Source organism: Abramis brama (genome assembly GCF_963993115.1).
Source record: "Abramis brama genome assembly, chromosome: 10".
NCBI lineage: Eukaryota > Metazoa > Chordata > Actinopteri > Cypriniformes > Leuciscidae > Abramis > Abramis brama.
Window position 1 is genome coordinate 18,090,442 of NC_139972.1, and position 19,397 is coordinate 18,109,838.

At 37.4% G+C, this 19,397-nt stretch overlaps 1 protein-coding gene across 1 annotated transcript in view; it reads right to left on the minus strand.

Annotated features, from left to right (window-relative positions):
* Window positions 1–17,960, minus strand: part of sik2b (salt-inducible kinase 2b) — a 40,706-nt gene extending 22,746 nt beyond the window's left edge. The window contains exons 1-4 of the mRNA XM_084126551.1: window positions 17,387–17,960; window positions 14,927–15,043; window positions 11,225–11,288; window positions 5,190–5,351 (exon numbers count right to left, since the gene is read on the minus strand). Of these exons, the coding sequence (XP_083982677.1) occupies window positions 5,190–5,351; window positions 11,225–11,288; window positions 14,927–15,043; window positions 17,387–17,524 (481 nt within the window). The 5' untranslated portion in view covers window positions 17,525–17,960. The remainder of the gene's footprint in view (window positions 1–5,189; window positions 5,352–11,224; window positions 11,289–14,926; window positions 15,044–17,386) is intronic.
* Between the last annotated feature and the right edge of the window lie 1,437 nt (window positions 17,961–19,397).

Here is a 19,397-nt window from a genome sequence, read left to right on the forward strand (position 1 = left end):
ATATATTTACTGAGAAAAATGATGACGTGTTCAATACTTATTTCCCCCGCTGTATGTATATATATATAGTCATATATATGACTGGTAAGATGTTAATGGTGGTTAAATGTTCTCATTTTACCCACTTTTGGCAAGTGTGGAAAAAGGTGAATAATGGATCCTGTAAGTGTGTGGATCATTTATCATCAATTGTCAAGAGTTGAGAAATATAATATCCTTCCAACTGCATACCATAATTTCTGTGCAAAGAACCAGAGGTGCAATGTTTGCCTTAAAAATTACCCATGCCTCTGACAATACAGACACTGCAAAACATCCTTCTCCAATATCCTAAGCCAAAAACACATTTCCTCCAGACATCCTCAAAGCTCACAGAATTATGCTTTTGCAGCCCACTTCTTTCTACTTTGATGACTAATATTAGTGTTGTACTTACTGAGAGGCCATTACAAAAAAACTAAAAATCATTCCCACACAAACTTTGCTGTTATAGTGTAATTTGCCTGTAGTACAGTCAGACAGCATTTTTATATATATATCTTTCAGATCCATTAAATCAAAAATAGAGTTTTGTGACTTAGCCCATGTGTGTTATGTATGAGATCATCTAGATACAAGTGAAAATTAGATAAAGCATTTCAAATTTAGTCTTCCTCTTCTGAGAAACAGAGCAAAAATACAGATGACTCATTCTGCACTACACAGATTTTTGTCCAATCAAATGCCATCTAGAATGAATATATCAGTTTCTCTAATACCGCCTGCAACTGACTAGAAAATAGTGAATTATGTTCATGGCTGTGACTTAACTAATACGTAGTGCCTATTTTGTAAAAGGGACAAGCCCTTTAAAATGTTTCATCTGAACTTCCTGTTTCACTAGGAAATACATCAACACAGAAACGAAAACTGAACTCAAACAATTTCTTGATGAAAGTAATAAAACATGATTCTGTGACTTGATTTACACTTTGCCTAAGAAGCTGTAACACTGTGAATGACCAGAAAATCAGACTGCATTACATAAGGTCACTTAAAATTTCAAAGCGACTAAGTTGACATTATACCACACTATGTCTACCGACAAATGTGTATAACATTCAAATTGGACAACATTCAATGAAGGAACAGAAGGATGCTAAGCCAACACACAGGCTGAGCAGCATCTGTAACAGGGCTTAGTGGATCATGCCGTGCAAACCCTGAAGACGGAAACCGTCATCACCACCTCACCCTTGCTTTAATGGGCTGGAAAAGCTTTACAAAGTGCTCTGAGATTAGATACAATGGCCACCGCTGCCAGAAATCTAAGACAGTGGTGCGAGACGGCCAAATATGGCTTCAAATATGACTCTAAGACAAATCTGATACTACTAGTGTATAATGGTCAAAATTAAAGCATAGATCACAAGTCAGTATTTTTTCATAACATTGTGCAAATGCAAAAGCACAAATCTGAGTAAGTTGTTTATAACAAATAAGCTTATAAACAGATCTAACTTAAAACGGGGAAAAAACAATCATGATTGTATTATGATAATTTCACCCTGAATTACTAAATCCACTCTTATAATTATCCAACACAGCACAAATTTTCTTAATATACGTGTATGTTTGTGTGTGTGTGTGTGTGTGTGTATATATACAGTGAGGAAAATAAGTATTTGAACACCCTGCTATTTTGCAAGTTCTCCCACTTGGAAATCATGGAGGGGTCTGAAATTGTCATCGTAGGTGCATGTCCACTGTGAGAGACATAATCTAAAAAAAAAAATCCAGAAATCACAAATGTATGATTTTTTAACTATTTATTTGTATGATACAGCTGCAAATAAGTATTTGAACATCTGAGAAAATCAATGTTAATATTTGGTACAGTAGCCTTTGTTTGCAATTACAGAGGTCAAACGTTTCCTGTAGTTTTTCACCAGGTTTGCACACACTGCAGGAGGGATTTTGGCCCACACAGATCTTCTCTAGATCAGTCAGGTTTCTGGGCTGTCGCTGAGAAACACGGAGTTTGAGCTCCCTCCAAAGATTCTCTATTGGGTTTAGGTCTGGAGACTGGCTAGGCCACGCCAGAACCTTGATATGCTTCTTACAGAGCCACTCCTTGGTTATCCTGGCTGTGTGCTTCGGGTCATTGTCATGTTGGAAGACCCAGCCTCGACCCATCTTCAATGCTCTAACTGAGGGAAGGAGGTTGTTCCCCAAAATCTCGCAATACATGGCCCCGGTCATCCTCTCCTTAATACAGTGCAGTCGCCCTGTCCCATGTGCAGAAAAACACCCCCAAAACATGATGCTACCACCCCCATGCTTCACAGTAGGGATGGTGTTCTTGGGATGGTACTCATCATTCTTCTTCCTCCAAACACGTTTAGTGGAATTATGACCAAAAAGTTCTATTTTGGTCTCATCTGACCACATGACTTTCTCCCATGACTCCTCTGGATCATCCAAATGGTCATTGGCAAACTTAAGACGGGCCTTGACATGTGCTGATTTAAGCAGGGGAACCTTCCGTGCCATGCATGATTTCAAACCATGACGTCTTAGTGTATTACCAACAGTAACCTTGGAAACGGTGGTCCCAGCTCTTTTCAGGTCATTGACCAGCTCCTCCCGTGTAGTTCTGGGCTGATTTCTCACCTTTCTTAGGATCATTGAGACCCCACGAGGCGAGATCTTGCATGGAGCCCCAGTCCGAGGGAGATTGACAGTCATGTTTAGCTTCTTCCATTTTCTAATGATTGCTCCAACAGTGGACCTTTTTTCACCAAGCTGCTTGGCAATTTCCCCGTAGCCCTTTCCAGCCTTGTGGAGGTGTACAATTTTGTCTCTAGTGTCTTTGGACAGCTCTTTGGTCTTGGCCATGTTAGTAGTTGGATTCTTACTGATTGTATGGGGTGGACAGGTGTCTTTATGCAGCTAACGACCTCAAACAGGTTCATCTAATTTAGGATAATAAATGGAGTGGAGGTGGACATTTTAAAGGACGTCTTTGAGGGTCAGAATTCTAGCTGATAGACAGGTGTTCAAATACTTATTTGCAGCTGTATCATACAAATAAATAGTTAAAAAATCATATATTGTGATTTCTGGATTATTTTTTTTTAGATTATGTCTCTCACAGTGGACATGCACCTACGATGACAATTTCAGACCCCTCCATGATTTCCAAGTGGGAGAACTTGCAAAATAGCAGGGTGTTCAAATACTTATTTTCCTCACTGTATATATATATATAAATAATTGTATTAATTACATAACCTTACATGTATAAAAATTTCAAAGTTTAGGATGTCAAATCATCTGATTTCACTTAAATTCCACTGAGTATTGAGAGTTTGTCTATAATCTGAGCTTCAGGGACCTCATAAAATGAAAATGTGAACCTTAAGGAGAGATAAAAAGCAGCCGTGGTTGCATTACACTGTGACTGTGATGTAAGAAGCCGGTATGATGAGTCCATATCAGTTGAGCTGACCCACTTCATGAGTTGAATGCTGAGCAGGAGGAATTGACGTCAATGCTCTAGGCAGTACAGCGGCAGACATTGCAGGAGTGAGCCTCAACATTCAATACAGGAATCACTCAATATCATCCGGCCCCAGAGCTTAACTCCTGCAGCTTGGAAAACAGTGGCTAGTGCCATATTTACCGGCAGGCAGACCTGATCTTTTTGTTACTTTAAATAAAAGCTTTTATTGAGGTCAATAGCCCTGGCTCTCATAATTTCGTTATGCAGTGGACACAGTGTGCAGGATGCAGTGTGCGTAACACACTATGCATTGGATTTGTGCTGGAGGTTGGTTGCGTAAAGATCTCTGGGGATCCAATCCTAACCATTTTTTATCCGGTTTCCCAATCATTGGCCAACCCCAGGAAGTCTCCCACTCCCACAGGTTTGCTCATTCAACACGAATAAAAACAGATGTATACTCTTTTCTTGCTTCAAGCGTTGACATTTTAATCCGTCATATAATCACAATGCAAAATCACTGTGAAATGAAATATATATATTTCTCTGTATATCTATACAGTATGGGAAAGGGTCTTCATGGTTAAAAGATTAGAGTTTCACAGTGTCTTCTGCTTCATCAAAATGTCTTTTTTTTTAAATCATGATGACACAGGCACAAAAATGTTTGAAGTGGAACATAAAAGGCTGGTGACCTTTCTTTGAGTGACCCAGCTCCGGCCATCTTCTAAGAGGCTGACTGTGTATCAGTGTGATGGCTAAAGTAAAAAGGACCTTTAACAAAGCCTTGTGGGACACCCCTCTGTGACTGGCCACTGCATTACTTGCTGTGCAAAACATCACAATCTACCATCATGACAGTGGAGTTTGGGCAGAAAGAAGGTTGAGGTGTCAGGAAAACTGACAGTGTTTGGTCTGTGTTTGAATATGTGTGCACATATGTGTGTGGGAAGCTCTCCTTTCACGAAGAGCCTTGGATGGCTGCGATACTCAGCGTCTGGCTCACTTTATATTGCAAATTGCAAATTAACCTTGGTCTGCATGTATGGCTCAGCACAGAATGCACCTGTGTCCTCTTGACGCAAGTCATGGCTTTGCCAACTGAGTAGTACCTGAGTCATCATCCTGAGCATTACAGCTTTGATTATATAAACTGTCCATCACACCCTATAATTAACTATAACTATTAACTCACAAAAATGTAGGTGAAAAATTAAGGCAAGGAAAACTCCCCCCCAAAAAGTACCAAACCATTTTGACCAATTTTCAGCTGTTTTGTGGTGCTACAAACTTCTATAAACAATCTACAGTCTCCAAGTCAGTGTTACTGATACACACATTTTTTTTTATTTGTGCTTTTTATTTGCGCATTTACTCAGTTGCACGAATAAAAAGCTTTGATAAAATAAACCAAACTAAATTTAATATAATATATTTTATTTGTGCATGTATTATATTATATAAAATGATACAATATATAGTAAAATATAATTCATTATAGCCGTAAAAATAATAAATTGTTTTATATTATTATTTATATATTATATACAATATAATATAATATAATATAATATAATATAATATAATATAATATAATATAATATAATATAATATAATATAATATAGCAGATAGCAGTTGTTTTTTGTATCAGACTAGTAATGGTCCAAAGCCAAAATTTTGGATAGTGTAACTATGAACTATTACCAGCAATCTTGATGTTCATGTGTCCGTCTAGCAGCAGGTTCTCCGCCTTCAAGTCCCGGTGAACGATGTTACGATTGTGGCAGTACTCAACAGCAGACAGAATTTGCCAGAACTTGCGTCGTGCCTCTGGTTCGCTCAGCCGTCCGTGCTTGGCTAGGTAGTCTAAATAAAGAGGAAGTGGGATAAAATTAGATAAATTTTGTGATTTATCTAAACTAAATCACAAAATACACAATCAATTAAACATTCTGCATGGGTACTGTAGTGTAATATGGGTCATAATAAAATGTGACTGGACAAAAAAAAAGCAATAATTTGAAAACCATGACCACACGTTGTACCGGGAAAGGCTCTGGTGGTGTGGTGTGGCTAGTGGCAGAGATTGATGAGCCACAATAAGGAGGCTCTGTGGTGTGTGAGTAGGGTAAACATCCCCCGGATGGTGTAATCATGTGGTCACCACACCCTAAAGTGCTGGGTCAGCCCCTGGGCCTTGGCCCATGGCCAAACCTACAATCCTCACACATTCCATTCCATACTCGCCCTGGGATTATACTGAGGTGGGTTGGCAGAGTGACTTTGTGTACATGGCAACATGTTTAAGGCGTCATTCTCTGCATAAGTTGTTTTTCTAATAGCAGGGGAAAAAACTATTTTCAAAAACAGATAGTTATTTATGATTGCAGAATTACCTTGATTAACCTAGTCTAAAGAATAGAGAAGAAAAATGCATTTAAAAGAATGTATTGTGTGCAAAGAATGCATATTAGCTACTAACCTAGTAGCTGCTAAGCTACTACCTTTATTGCATTTGTACAGGGTTCACTTTTTAAATAAATATATATTAATGGTATATGATATTTGTATAATATACTTATAATAATATTATACTATTAGTAATGATATAATAATAGGGAACCATTTATTTTAAGGGGACGTAGTTACACGTTACTACATGCACTTACTATAGTAATAACAGTAAATTATGCATAATTACAAGTAACTAACCCTAAACCAAACCATAATTCTATAGTAAGTACATGTAGTTCAGAAACTCATTCATTACCAAGTACTTATTTGAGGAAGAACAATGTAACTATGTCACCTTAAAATAAAGTGTAACCTAATAATACATCTAATATATTATATACTTTGTAATATTACTACAATAATAATACATTTACAGTAATACCAAATGTAAAATTTATTGAGCAAACCAATTAGATAACAGATGCAACATTCTGAAATTGTGCTCCGGTGTAAAAAACATTTTTAGGGGTATGTTGCTAATCAAAAAGCACACCTGACATAGGAATGTCTCATATTTGTGTCAACTGGCCGGTGGGAATCTACTCCGAGATAAGGTGTACATACACTCTGCTCTATACCCCTCAACCGTCTGTAATCAACCCCACTAAAGCACAGACTGTGGACTTTGGCCAACAGAACACAATATAAGTCTGGTGCCAGCATACCAGGTACATTGGTGCTTGTTATCCATGCATTTCTCTTTCTGTTTAGCCATGTGAGCATGAACAAGATAGACCTGAAAGAGCCTGAGTTGGCCGGCTGACCTAATAAAAGTTGCTTCGACTTCATAAGTTGTACAACTGAACTTCCTCTCCACTGACCCTTACAAACCAGAACAGCAGTCACACCACAGTTGCATGGACTGAATAACTGAAGAGGCACACGAAGAGGAGAAAAAGCATTTCCTCTTCCCAGCAAGATGCATTATCTGAAGGGCTTGTGCACTAGGGGTTTTAAAACATGAACTAGCTGAACCTTGTCCTAGCAGTATTGTCACTTACAGATAGGGTATATTAGGTTCAACATCTTTAATTCACTGAAATCAAATATTTGAATAACAACAACATGTTTGTTTGTTTAATAAACAAGGTATTTTAATAATAAAAATCAAATATTTCATATAGTCTGCATATATGCATGCATATATAATAGTTTAAAAGATTTAGAAAAAAAAGCAAAGAATAATACTCCAAAGAATACCATGGTATTTTCTAATTCTTCTTTACTTAAATTTCCATTTATTTTAAGCTTTTTAACATCTTTAAGCTTTTCACAATCTTTCTTTTGCTGTGTGACTTTTTTTAATATAAAATAAATCTATAAACTGTAATTAAAAAAGATTTCAAAGAGTCTCTCAATGAATGAGGTCATACTAACTACATGAATAAATTAATAATTAATGAAAAAATGTGAAAAATATGTTCAACTCAACAAATAATACTTTAATGAATATCATATTAAATAAAAAATAAATTAAGAGTATTAAAAAATACTATGGTATTACTACTACGTTAAATTTTGGTCATTTCCCGTAAGTGGATTCCTGCATACATATTAAAATAAATTAGACTTTTTACAACATACAGAATACATTTCAAGTATACTCTTTCTAGTGTCATAAATGATCTAGACAGGATTTATGAATTTTCCTATAACACCACCATTACTCATGCTAAAACCTAAAATTGACAGACTAGGAATAGAGCCTGAGGGTAAAAGGCAAGGATTGAGACGCTGAGGGCAGACACGGATGTCAAGACTGATCATCTGACATGTTGAAAAAGAACCTTTTCTCGAGCTCTGTATTTTTCTAAAATATGCATGGCCTACATTTCTCCTCTCCACTTCCAAAATTCAAATCAATGTCCCTTAGCTTTCCCTCTCTCTCCTGCTTTGCCTGTGCGTTTTGCAGCTCCTGCTTATTCGAAGTTGACCCAGTTTCCAGGTCCCTCTAAAGCTTCGGCTCTGATCTGCGGTGCTGGTGGAGCAGACAGGCTCTCGTGGTGGGCTTCTGCACTGCTAAGCTCCACCACGGGGGACCGAACCCAGCACTTCACAACACCAAATGCTGCTCTCTCTCTCTCTCCTCTCTTTTATCCTTGTGAAGATTATCTGATGGAACTGAGTGCCTGTGTTACGTTAGGATAGCTTAGGTTTAGTGTGAACTAATTGGGTTCCGTTTTGTGTCTTAATTTTATTTTTTTTAAAGTATCTTTCATAATTTGTGATTAACTGAAGACGTTTAGTCTCTTATAGCCATGGAACATGCTGTAAATAAGTTGCATAATCATATTGTGCAATCAGAGAATCACAAAAGCTGGACAACATGGCCTCTCAGTACTACCAGTAACTATATGGTAATCTCTACAAAAACTGTCATGCAAGTATTTGTCATGCTATGTTGACAGATCATTTTATGTTTTTAGTTTTTTATTTGCTTGACCTCTGCAATCTCATTTCAAGTCTCTATGGGAGTTTTGGCTGTTATCTCACCCTGTTGCACACTTGGGCAGGAACAAGTAATTTGGTTTGCCTCAGCCACGACATTCCTCTTTATATCTCTTTCAAAACAGACGCTGTTGTCACATCCAACACCAGGGTCATGGTGTCCACACAACGACGTACACCACAACCACGAGATGGATTTAGCATCACGCTAAATGTCTGTTTGTTGTCTAGTGATAAAACACTTTGCTAGTACAACGTGCTGATTGGTGGCTGGACAAGCAGAATTTTCATGACAAATACGTTTACAAAAAACAACATATATCCGAAGCAAAGTAGTGTTAAGTAATTTGTCTGTCTACAATGAAAGCAGACATGTTGCTCAATGCAGAATAACAACCAATCTGAACATATTTGATGTTGAATATACAGTTTTGGACCAATAGGATAGTCCCAATAGGACTATACACAGGCTATTTCCCGTAAAGTGCATTAAAACTCTAAATGCACGTAGAAAAAAAACTGAATCCTTAGGGTAGGAACAATTTCTTGGTAGCTTCATAGGTAGATTTCTTCATATCACATTGCCGTGTACTGTGAAACAGACACTGTTATGTAAGAATAATGTGTGATGATTATGTGAGTTTTCACAGGTGGTGAACAGCAACTGCTGCTACAAAGTCAAAAGGATCAGTCAGTGGAAGTTATATAGTCTACTCTTAGAACACTTTCAAGAATCACCAACAAGGGATTTTTAAATGGATAATTCAACTAAAATTTTTTATTCTGTGATCATTTACATCCATGTTGTTCCAAACCCACATCACTCAGGATTCTCCTGCCTGCTCTTTTCAATATAATAAAAGTGAATCACTATAGTGATGACAATCACTATTTGCTGTTTATTTGCTCTATAACAGGCAAACCACTGCATTTTAATCACAATCCAAACAAAGATGCTACATTCATGTAGCATGAGCAGTTGTTTTTAATTCAAAGCAACTTCATATTTGTGAAATTATGCTACATTAAACACCTGAACAAAACAAAAACAGCAGACAGATTGAATGAAAATGTAAATTCACTCTCTGACAGTAGGTGGCAATTATGGAACAACAGCTGTTTCTTATTAACACTACTTCATACAGAGGTAAGCGGAAAAGCAAATGACAGTCAGTTCCCTTAAGAGATACATTCATATAAACCCCCAATTCAATATTTATATTTTTCTTCCTAGATTTCAAGCATCACAAACAGTGAGCTTGTTATATCTGGTACAGTATTTTCTCTGCTGGCGCATCCGTGTTCTCCTCTTTGCGTCCGTCTTCAGTGTGTCCCGTCTCTGGCCTGTGTTAATGTCCTGTTTACAGACTTCTTAATATTTACACACAAATTACATTTTGGGAAATGATTGCAATGCAGTTTGTGTGCAAGTCCGGAATAGAATTCGGCAAAAAAAAAAACTAAAAACTGGTTGCCGATCATGTGTTTAGAGCAAAAACAGTCCGGTTCTGATTTATAGCGTGTCGACCGGTGCATGTCTACACTAAACAATATCATAAAAGTGATTAACTCCTTCCCTGTTTTCCAAGTCTTCCAAAATCCTACAATAATTTTGTAGGAAGAAGAGACAGTAAATTTCTGTCCTAGCTTTCATTGGCATGTTCATGAGAGAAGCAGCAATGTCCGATTTGTGAACAAACTGTTCATTTAAAATTATATATTTTTGCCATTTTTGCTATGATAGGGCAGTAGAAGCAGTGACAGGAAGTGATAGGAAAGAGTGGAACAGTTTTGGAAAAGGACCATGAGCCACTTCCCACAAGGCTATGTTCTTTTCAAATCAGATCTTTTCAAAGATTCGGTTGATCTAAGTTACCTCACTTCAGTCCCCATTCACTGTAAAATAAAAGGTGGACCAGTACCTTAATATTTTGCATGAAATATTCCTTTAATTTTCTTTGACCTTCAGTTTTGCTCTTAGCTTCCAGCTTGTGTGTCAGACAGAACAGAACTCCAAAGCAACGGAAAGATAGACAGCTGACCCGTCAGAATATGATCATCATCACTGACACATTTGTTGCTTGTGACCATGATGGTTATTCACACAGACTGTGTTTGTCACGCCTGAGCTAATTTCAGCCTGACCTTTGTCACTATCATCTGAAACCAAGATGTTAGTCTAAATACACACTTTCTCCATGTCAGTGATATGTGGAATTAGGATATTTCAGTGAAATAAGAGGTAGATCTGGCTGTCATCCTGAATCAACAACAAGAGCAACAACAACAACAACAACAACAACACTATTGAGTAGTTATGCCCATCCCAAAGTGATAGTCAGCTTTGTGCAAATAAACAACCAAACAAAAACATAAATCGTACAGATTGTACATTCTGTAAATCATCTCATGTAATGCTTTGCTAACCCATCTTGAATACAACAACATTCAGCCAATAATTTATAGATACTGTGAGTGTTAATATTTGTTTTTATAGTAACAATTATTCATAATAAGATATTCAATGCATTTGATTTTTATTCTCAAATCATGCATTGTTGCACTTGTGTACTTTGCTTTCACACCTTCACGCCACTGAAATTTGCAAAACAATTGTATTGTACCATTGTAAATGTTTGGTACCACAACATTTTTGTACCAATATACCATGCAACTACCAATATGAACAAACAATTTTTACAAATGAAATAACATACAAATCAATTGCAATTTGGTCAGTGATGGCTGGTGTGTCATTAATACTAAAAAACACTTACCAAAGATTTCCCCATTCTTGGCGTATTCCGTCACAAGGTACAGCATATTCTTGGTCTCCATGACCTGCGTAAGGATGAAAAATATAATGCATGTTACATGTAAAATCCTCCATATGTCTTTGACACTATGGTAGATGGCCTACATAACTCCAAAATACACAAAAAAGCACTTAGAGAGTGCAAAAACCATTGAGTGATAAAATGACTGCTACATTAAGATTAAATCTGAAGTATCCCACTGAGTTCACAGTATTATAATGAAACGCACATGAATCAGAGTGGGACGCTAGTTTACTCGTAGCCTCGATTCATAGTTTAGTGTCAGAGCCAGCGATGTGTGGGAGGACTCCAGAATTAGCCAAAGCAAACAAAAAGATGAATAGACCTAAATGTAGTGAAGAGAAGTGGCATGTTATAATTCAGAAACATTCAAAGAGTCCCACATAAACACTACTGTCGGCCAATTAAACAGTCAGTTTAAGGTTTACTGATACATCAGCCTCATCTGTACCAAGAGGCTTTTGTGTAAATCAGCCTTATCTGGGCTCAACTTGTAGGGGATTTTCTACTCTTGCCATTTAAAGGCATTATTGGGTTGACTAATAAAATCAGCAGCTAGGCCAGAATATGAATCATCTTTTAAACTCCTCAACTAATTCTTCTTTCCAGAAACTTGTTTTGATGGAAGCTGTGATCTCAGAGCTGTTCAGAACACAATGATCACAAAGCACGTCTTATCCCAATCAGCTGCCAAATAAGAAAATAACTGGAAATAACTCAAATTATCTCATGCGAATATTTGATTCTACACTAGTTGGCTGTTGGTTTATGTGACAAACTGCCAGTAGTAGTGAGTCACATTAAGTCAAGAGATGGTTCACACTGTAGTCAAAGATAACCGCAAACAAAGTAGGGCTATCAATCAATTAGAAATGACATAATATGCCTATTGTATGTATAGTGTGTAGATTTAGTTTGTTTAATTAATTGCACTACATTTATGCATCAACTATTTATCTATTCATAATAATTAAAGAAATCACAGTATAGAATACTACAAAATAATATATTTTTTGTCTCATTCTGTGATAAGAAGCCACATAGGATCACGGAAGTTATTTCAAACACTCGAACTGACATTATACGATGACTTGAGATAAAACATGGTATTTAATCTCATACATTTTTGCGTTTTGATGCTATGCTAAGATAACATTGTAAATGTAGAAAAATAGAATTTAAGAAATATGAAGTATTTAGTATTTAGTGTATATTTGAATATATGAGATATTTAATGCATTTTTTAATTAAATGCACAACCTTAGCACATTAGTTATTCTATTACATTTAATAATAAAACAATATGCATATGTGTGTGCATATAAACTGCAATATATATGCAATTTTTAAGAAAATGATCACACTAAATTTTCATGTTAAATTGACACTGCTTAAAGTTTCAACCAACAAATCACGCTACCTAGAAACCTACATGAATGATGCTGCATATGCACTGCATATGCTCCATCTGATAGGTCCAAAGAAAAAGCTGACACGTAATGCTGCTGATGAATGACGTGTGAATAGAGGCAGATTACCACAGTAAATATGGATTATTTGCTGCCGCGTTACATGTACGTGAGGGTGCATGTGCGGAGCAGCTGCTTGGTGTTAGGACCCTGAGCCGTGGCAGATGGGGCAGAGGGAAACCGGGGGTTAGAGATGAGATGGCAGGGCCTGCAGAGCTGCCCTCTGTTTATGATGACTGAAAGGAAATGACTAATTGACCCATGCAGTTTGAATGGAGTAACCGTTGGAAATAATGATACACTATGATTACACGGCAAGGGGCTTGGACTGGTGCCGGTACGTTCTATAATAAGGAAGCGCTATTCACATTCCCAAAAGCCAAAGTGACCTAAAGTCTTACATAATGCTGCAGTGAAGTCACATTGAGGGAGAAGTTATCTCATCATCTAAGAGTTTGTGTGACTTTGACTCCAGAGTGTTAATGATCTCCTGTTAAAACAGGCTTTTTCCAGCTGAACAACTTTAATGTTGGTCATGTGAAAGTTTACAGTGAAAGGTAGTTAGCCATTAACTTTAGACAAATGGCTGGAGGTAATCTGGTGAAATTTGCTCAGGTAAAATGAGAGAAGTGCATGGTATATCATATAATATATGTTCCTCTTTTGTAAGTCGCTTTGGATAAAAAGCATCTGCTAAATGCGTAAATGTAAATTTTTGTTCTATTACCAGTCCTGTGTGTCATTGTCACCTGTGGTATATGTGTGAAGCCGCCTTTCCACTATCTCTGAAATTCACAGATGTTTGTCACGTTTCGCCTCCCTAGTGGCAGTAGCATGGAACTTTCAAATTAGGCCTAGTTGTTAAACAGCCATTACCCTCTGCTTATTCACCATGACAAAATGAATGCATAATGAATGTATGATTATCTACACAAAACAAATGACCACCAATACCTCTGAAACTTATTTAACATAAATAATATTTTAACAATAACAAAATTATTTCTGAGATAATTATTCATAAGAAATAGTGTTTAAAGAATAACTTGTTTTCTATTTCCTAAAGCTACTTCCTCAAGCTACTCAGTGAAATTCATTAGTCTTGCTGCTGTCTGCAGTGTATGTTCAAGTTGTCAAGTTGTATGAATTGATTTGAATTGGTTAGACATTTCAAGCTTTCTATAGATACATTTCTCATATCTGTGAGGCAAGTAGCCTATGCTGAGTTTTGGTTCATTTGTGACATGCTCCAGTTCACGGAGACTGAGACGGCAGAAAGCGCATCCTGTATTTTTTTTCTTTATTTTACAAAGGCACAATGTTTTTGTGTTATTGTGAATTTACACAAATAAAAGTAGGCAGTTTCAAATGATCTATAACTCTTATCTGTATGACCAAAAATGATCAGGAAAATGTCGTCAGGAAAAAATGCAAGTGATCGCGTCTGCGCCTCCATGTCATGCGTAGTGGTCAGTTTACTGAAATTAAGCAGCCTCAATGACATATGCAGGACGCAGCCTTCAAAATGGGACACAGCTTTGGATTTGCACCTAATTAGCGGACATTTATCTAAGTTAACATAAGAGCAAGCAGCCATGTAAAGTTGCTACTTACATGTTTCAAATGATAAGCCATATTTGAGGTCGATGGAGGACAGGCGAACATTTGGATTTCCTGCCCAACATACTGTAATTACCACAAAGAACCGCCACAAGGTTTTTTTGTTGTTGTTCTGCGACTAACTGACTAATAAAATTTTGGTCGACTAAGCCTCTTCAAGTCGACTAACGTTTAGTCAACTATTAGGGGGCAGCCCTAAAATAAATGCTTTGTTTATAATGAGGAGGATATTTTGAGCTATGAAACTTGCGGGATGTTTTAATGATACAAAGACCTCTTAAATGTCAGCAGATCAAGGCAAATTTGATTTCTCATGTCATGATGACCCCTTTAAAGTAAAATCACTGGTCACTGTACCAGCTGTTGATTGTCGGTTTTGAGCCTAGAAATCCCATATCGGTACATCCTTCTTAAAACCTTAATATTATATCAAGTATTTTATATTTACATTTAGCAGATGCTTTTATCCAAATCAACTTAAAAATGTCAAATGTCAACTTAAATCATTTAAGAGCCAACAATACTGGCAGCAAATGGCCTGGGCAGGCATTACCTGGTACAGTTTAATGATGTGCGGATGGTCCAGCATTTTCATGATCTGTACTTCACGATAGATCTTCTCCAGGTTTACAGCATCTAGCTGGGTCTTGTCAATGATCTTTATAGCAACCTGTTGAATTAAGGGCACAGAAACACACTTTCATTGGTACAGAGCCTATTGCCTCAAGCTACTCAGTGAAATTCATTAGTCTTGTTGCTGTCTGCAGTGCAAGTTGATCTAGTCTTCGCAAGCCCCAGCGCAGATCAAAGGCACAATACACGCGAGTAAAGTTAATATACACCTAAGTGTCTGTTAACGGCTCAACTACTGAAGTAGGCTAATGATCCAAATGATAATTTTCCCACAGGCTTTTCATCTTTTGCCAGACAAATAGGAGAAGAACACAAGTAATTCACCATTTCATAACCAGTCATACTTTAACCCCTCTTTTGACTGTATAGTAATAATAATGTTCAGGTAAGTACACAGAAGCAGAGAAACCAGGACATTTTCCACAGGTAAAGACTTTAACCTTTGTTTTATATTATTACAGTGATATAAAACATTTTTGTTTTGAAGATTTACGATACTGTGGTGCTTTAGCATGTTTCCTGCTGTTAGTAATATTTATAATGCCAAAGTAAGGCTCAACAATAAGGAGATATATATATATGATGGCATATGGTGCCAAAAAAAATTAATTATATAATTTATTAATCTGATGCTTTCTTTCACACAATTTCGAAAGACGTAATCTATGTTAGTCAGCTACATTATCTTAGTGAGATCGGAATCATCAGAACTTGCAAAACAACAATCAGTATTTCACAGAAATCCAAATGTTTACGTTTGCAAGGCATTAAAACATATGTACATGATAAATGCATGTAAGAAAATTGGAATGTATTGGACAAGTGACAGTTCTGTCTACTGGCCTGAAACTCTCTCACACTGACTCCGGGCCAAGATAATGGTAACTGACTGAATACATGATTACAGCACATCACTCCCTATGAATCACCTGTCATATGCGAATGTGGTTAGTCATTCTCATTGGAAGTAACAGTGATCCAACTGTCCGTTGAAACCATGAACAATGCAGGCAAGAGGCAATACTGGAGCAGAAACACAAAGCGGTAGACGCATGGTACCAGAGCATGTGTATTCTGAAGAGAGCTCAGAGGGAGAACAGAGAAATCACAAAACACAAGAGAGGCTGATGAGAAGCTCTGGGAGCCGAGACGGTGTCGTCCCCACAGAAATGAAGCCGCCTCAAGGCAGCCACTGCAGAGATGCATCAACTCTGTACAACATAATCCTGTTACATATCTTAATTCCCTCACATTCTGCTCCAATGCTCAACTCTACATTTGCAGACTTGCAGAGAGTCGGAAAACCACAGCTCTCAGAGCAGGCGTGGCACAACGCAAGCACCTATAACACCCTCAACCAAAACTTTACTGCAAAGCAACACATTTCAGTGACACAATGTCAACAGAGGTCATGAACCTTGGATTTTTAAAAATCATTTGATAAAGACTGCACTCATAGAGTAAACATTTTAGAGCTTAGTGTAACTAGGAAAATGTAAAATCTTTTTTATTTTATTATTATTTTATTGACATTTCCCTGATTTCCCTGACCCTGTGTCATGCATTTGGTGCTCAGCAGGGTTTCTTTGCAAGGAATGCAAGACAAACATCAGCTCAGGTTTTGTGATGAGACGGCATCCATTATCACAAAATCACCCATGTTGCTTATGCAACCACTGCACAACAGCATGGCCCATAAAAGGGCACTAAACCAGCATAATTTCTTGCTATTGTACACAGCCTTTGGCTTTGTCTTTCTTTGACAACTAGTTTCAGACACAATTAAAGCTGACAATGCTTGAATACTCTGCATATTTCCATTGAGGCATTAGGCTGGTGGACGTGCGTGTACCAGTGCGTGCAAAGCTGCACAAAGGTTTCATCTAAATGTAGACTGTAACATACTTTGGATCAGAAAAAGAAAAAGAAAAAAACTAAAATTGAACTGAAAATGACAAAAATGCACCAGATACTTTATTTAAATGTTATAAACATTTATATTATTTAGATATAGGTTTGATGATGATTTTATTTTATAATGAAAAACAAATAATAATTCATTTTAATTCATTTAAATATTTTACATAGATGTTGACAAAATGGTTAAAACGTTTAAAAAAAAAAAAAAAAAATCAGCCCAGATGAAGTTATAAAACATTCCAGGTGGTTCCTTCAGCACAACAATGCTGATACCGCTTCAGACAAACAGGTTGTTTGTTTATTACCCAAAGACAATAAGTTCTCACAGAACTAGTGTCAACTATAACATAATATTATCAAGCCAGACTTTAGAGACTGTAACTTTGTATCCAGTAGTTTTGCAGTGCATACACAAGGGTTAGTTCATATATTTAGGTTAGCTCATATATTCTCAACTCACCTCTGTCTTGGTTATACGATGTCTTGCTAGTTTTACAACAGCGAAATTCCCCTTTCCAAGAGTCCGCTCGATATCGTAGAAGCCCACTCGGACAGGACCCCTGAGCACTGGCTTTTGGTGACAGTCAGCCATGACCATGCTGTTTGTGAAACACTAGGGTTTGGAAGATAAGAGACCTGCCACTTGAGCCTCAAGATAACGAGGTCGGCAGAGGCTAACGCGTGTAGAAATGCCAGTGTGCCGGCCACGGTGCTCGCTGACGGTCCGCTCCAGTCTTACCAGGAGAAGCAGAGTGTTTCGGAGCGCGGCGAAGTGTCACGCCACCTCCTCCAATACAATAGAGCTCTAATATTTCATCTGTGTTTGCGAGAGTACACGAGTTGACTGGCAGGAGGCATCATGTTCTCTGGTTGACGTGCATTGACGTCAGAGCCTATGGGGGTATTTGTACAGGGGGCGGGGCTTAGAAGCGCTTCCACACTCCAGTGCCAATTCGTTTCCAAGACGACAGACCCACCTCTTACGTCAACGGCCAGAGCGTCGCTCTGTTTGCTCGAGCGCTGGCTGTGAGTGTGAGCAACTTTGATAAAGTCTCTCTCGAGTACTTCAGTTCAGTCGAGGAATGAGAGCCGACGGGGGACGTGCTCGGTATTTGAAGGCTGTGCGCTTTGTTTTTCTCTCTTTATTGTATCTTAATATCAAGTCAGGGCAGGGGTTTCAATCTTTTAGGTGTCGCTGATCCCCAGTGTGACGATCCTCGTGCGAGGCTATAAATACTGAACAATCAATATTATAAATAAGTCAAAATGACATCATTAGAAAAATATTTGGTCTCTGTTTAGTTAAAAAAAAATTCTACTCATTGTGCTGTACTGTAAAATGGATTATTTATTTATTCACTAGATTATTTACCTATTTAAAGATATTACTTATTCATAATCTTCTTATTTATTTAATGTCTTTTTTTTTTATTCTAAACATTTCCACAAACCTCCTTTTAAGTAGAACCCCACAAACCCGGCCTTCAGGGTTAGTTCACCCAAAAATGAAAATTCTGTCATTAATTACTCACCCTTTTCCAATTACTCACCGTTTCAAACCCGTAAGACTTTCGTTCATCTTCGGAACACAAATGAAGATCTTTTTGGTGAAATCTGAGAGCTTTCTGTTGGCTAATCTCCATAGACAGCTATGCAGCTACCATTTGATGCTTCAAAACGTTCATAAAGAAATCGTAAAACAAATCCATATGAGTTGAGCGGTTTAGTCCAAATTTTCTGAAGAGACACGATCGCTTTATATGATGAACAAACTGAATTTAGTCTTTTACTCACAAATAAACATTCATCAACTCATACATCAGTTGTGGTAAACAAAAGCTCAAGCATATTCGCTTGACGTGCGAGAATCAATGAGGTTCATTCTCATGTTACGCAGCATGTTTGAGCTTCCGCAAGAACCAAGGAGTTAGTTTGTTCTCGCGCATCAAGCATGTTCGGTTGAGCTTCTGTTTATGTTCGCTGATCAATGTTTAAATGTGAATAAAAGCCTAAACTAAATCTGTTCTTCAAATAAAGTAATCGAGTCTCTTCAGAAAATTTGGACTAAACCGCTCAACCCATATGGACTAGTTTTAGGAACTTTTTGAAGAGTTATTTGCGTAAGTTACAGAAAGCTCTCGGATTTCATCAAAAAGAGCTTCATTTGTGTTCCGAAGATGAACGAAAGTCTTACGGGTTTGGAACGACCTGAGGGTGAGTAATGACAGAATTTTTATTTTTAGGTGAACTATACCTTTAAATAATAACATTTTGAAACATGACATGACATCTAGGACAAGTCAAGGGTTTGCAACCCAGCCCTGTAGACGTCACAGCAGTCGTAGCTCACCTCATATTTGGTCAATTACATCATCATATAAAGCAGTTTCGTTGCAAACTTTAAATGTCTCTAGAATCAGATGAGAGAGAATATCAAGAGTAAGTGTAAAAAAGCACTACAGACAGCGAAC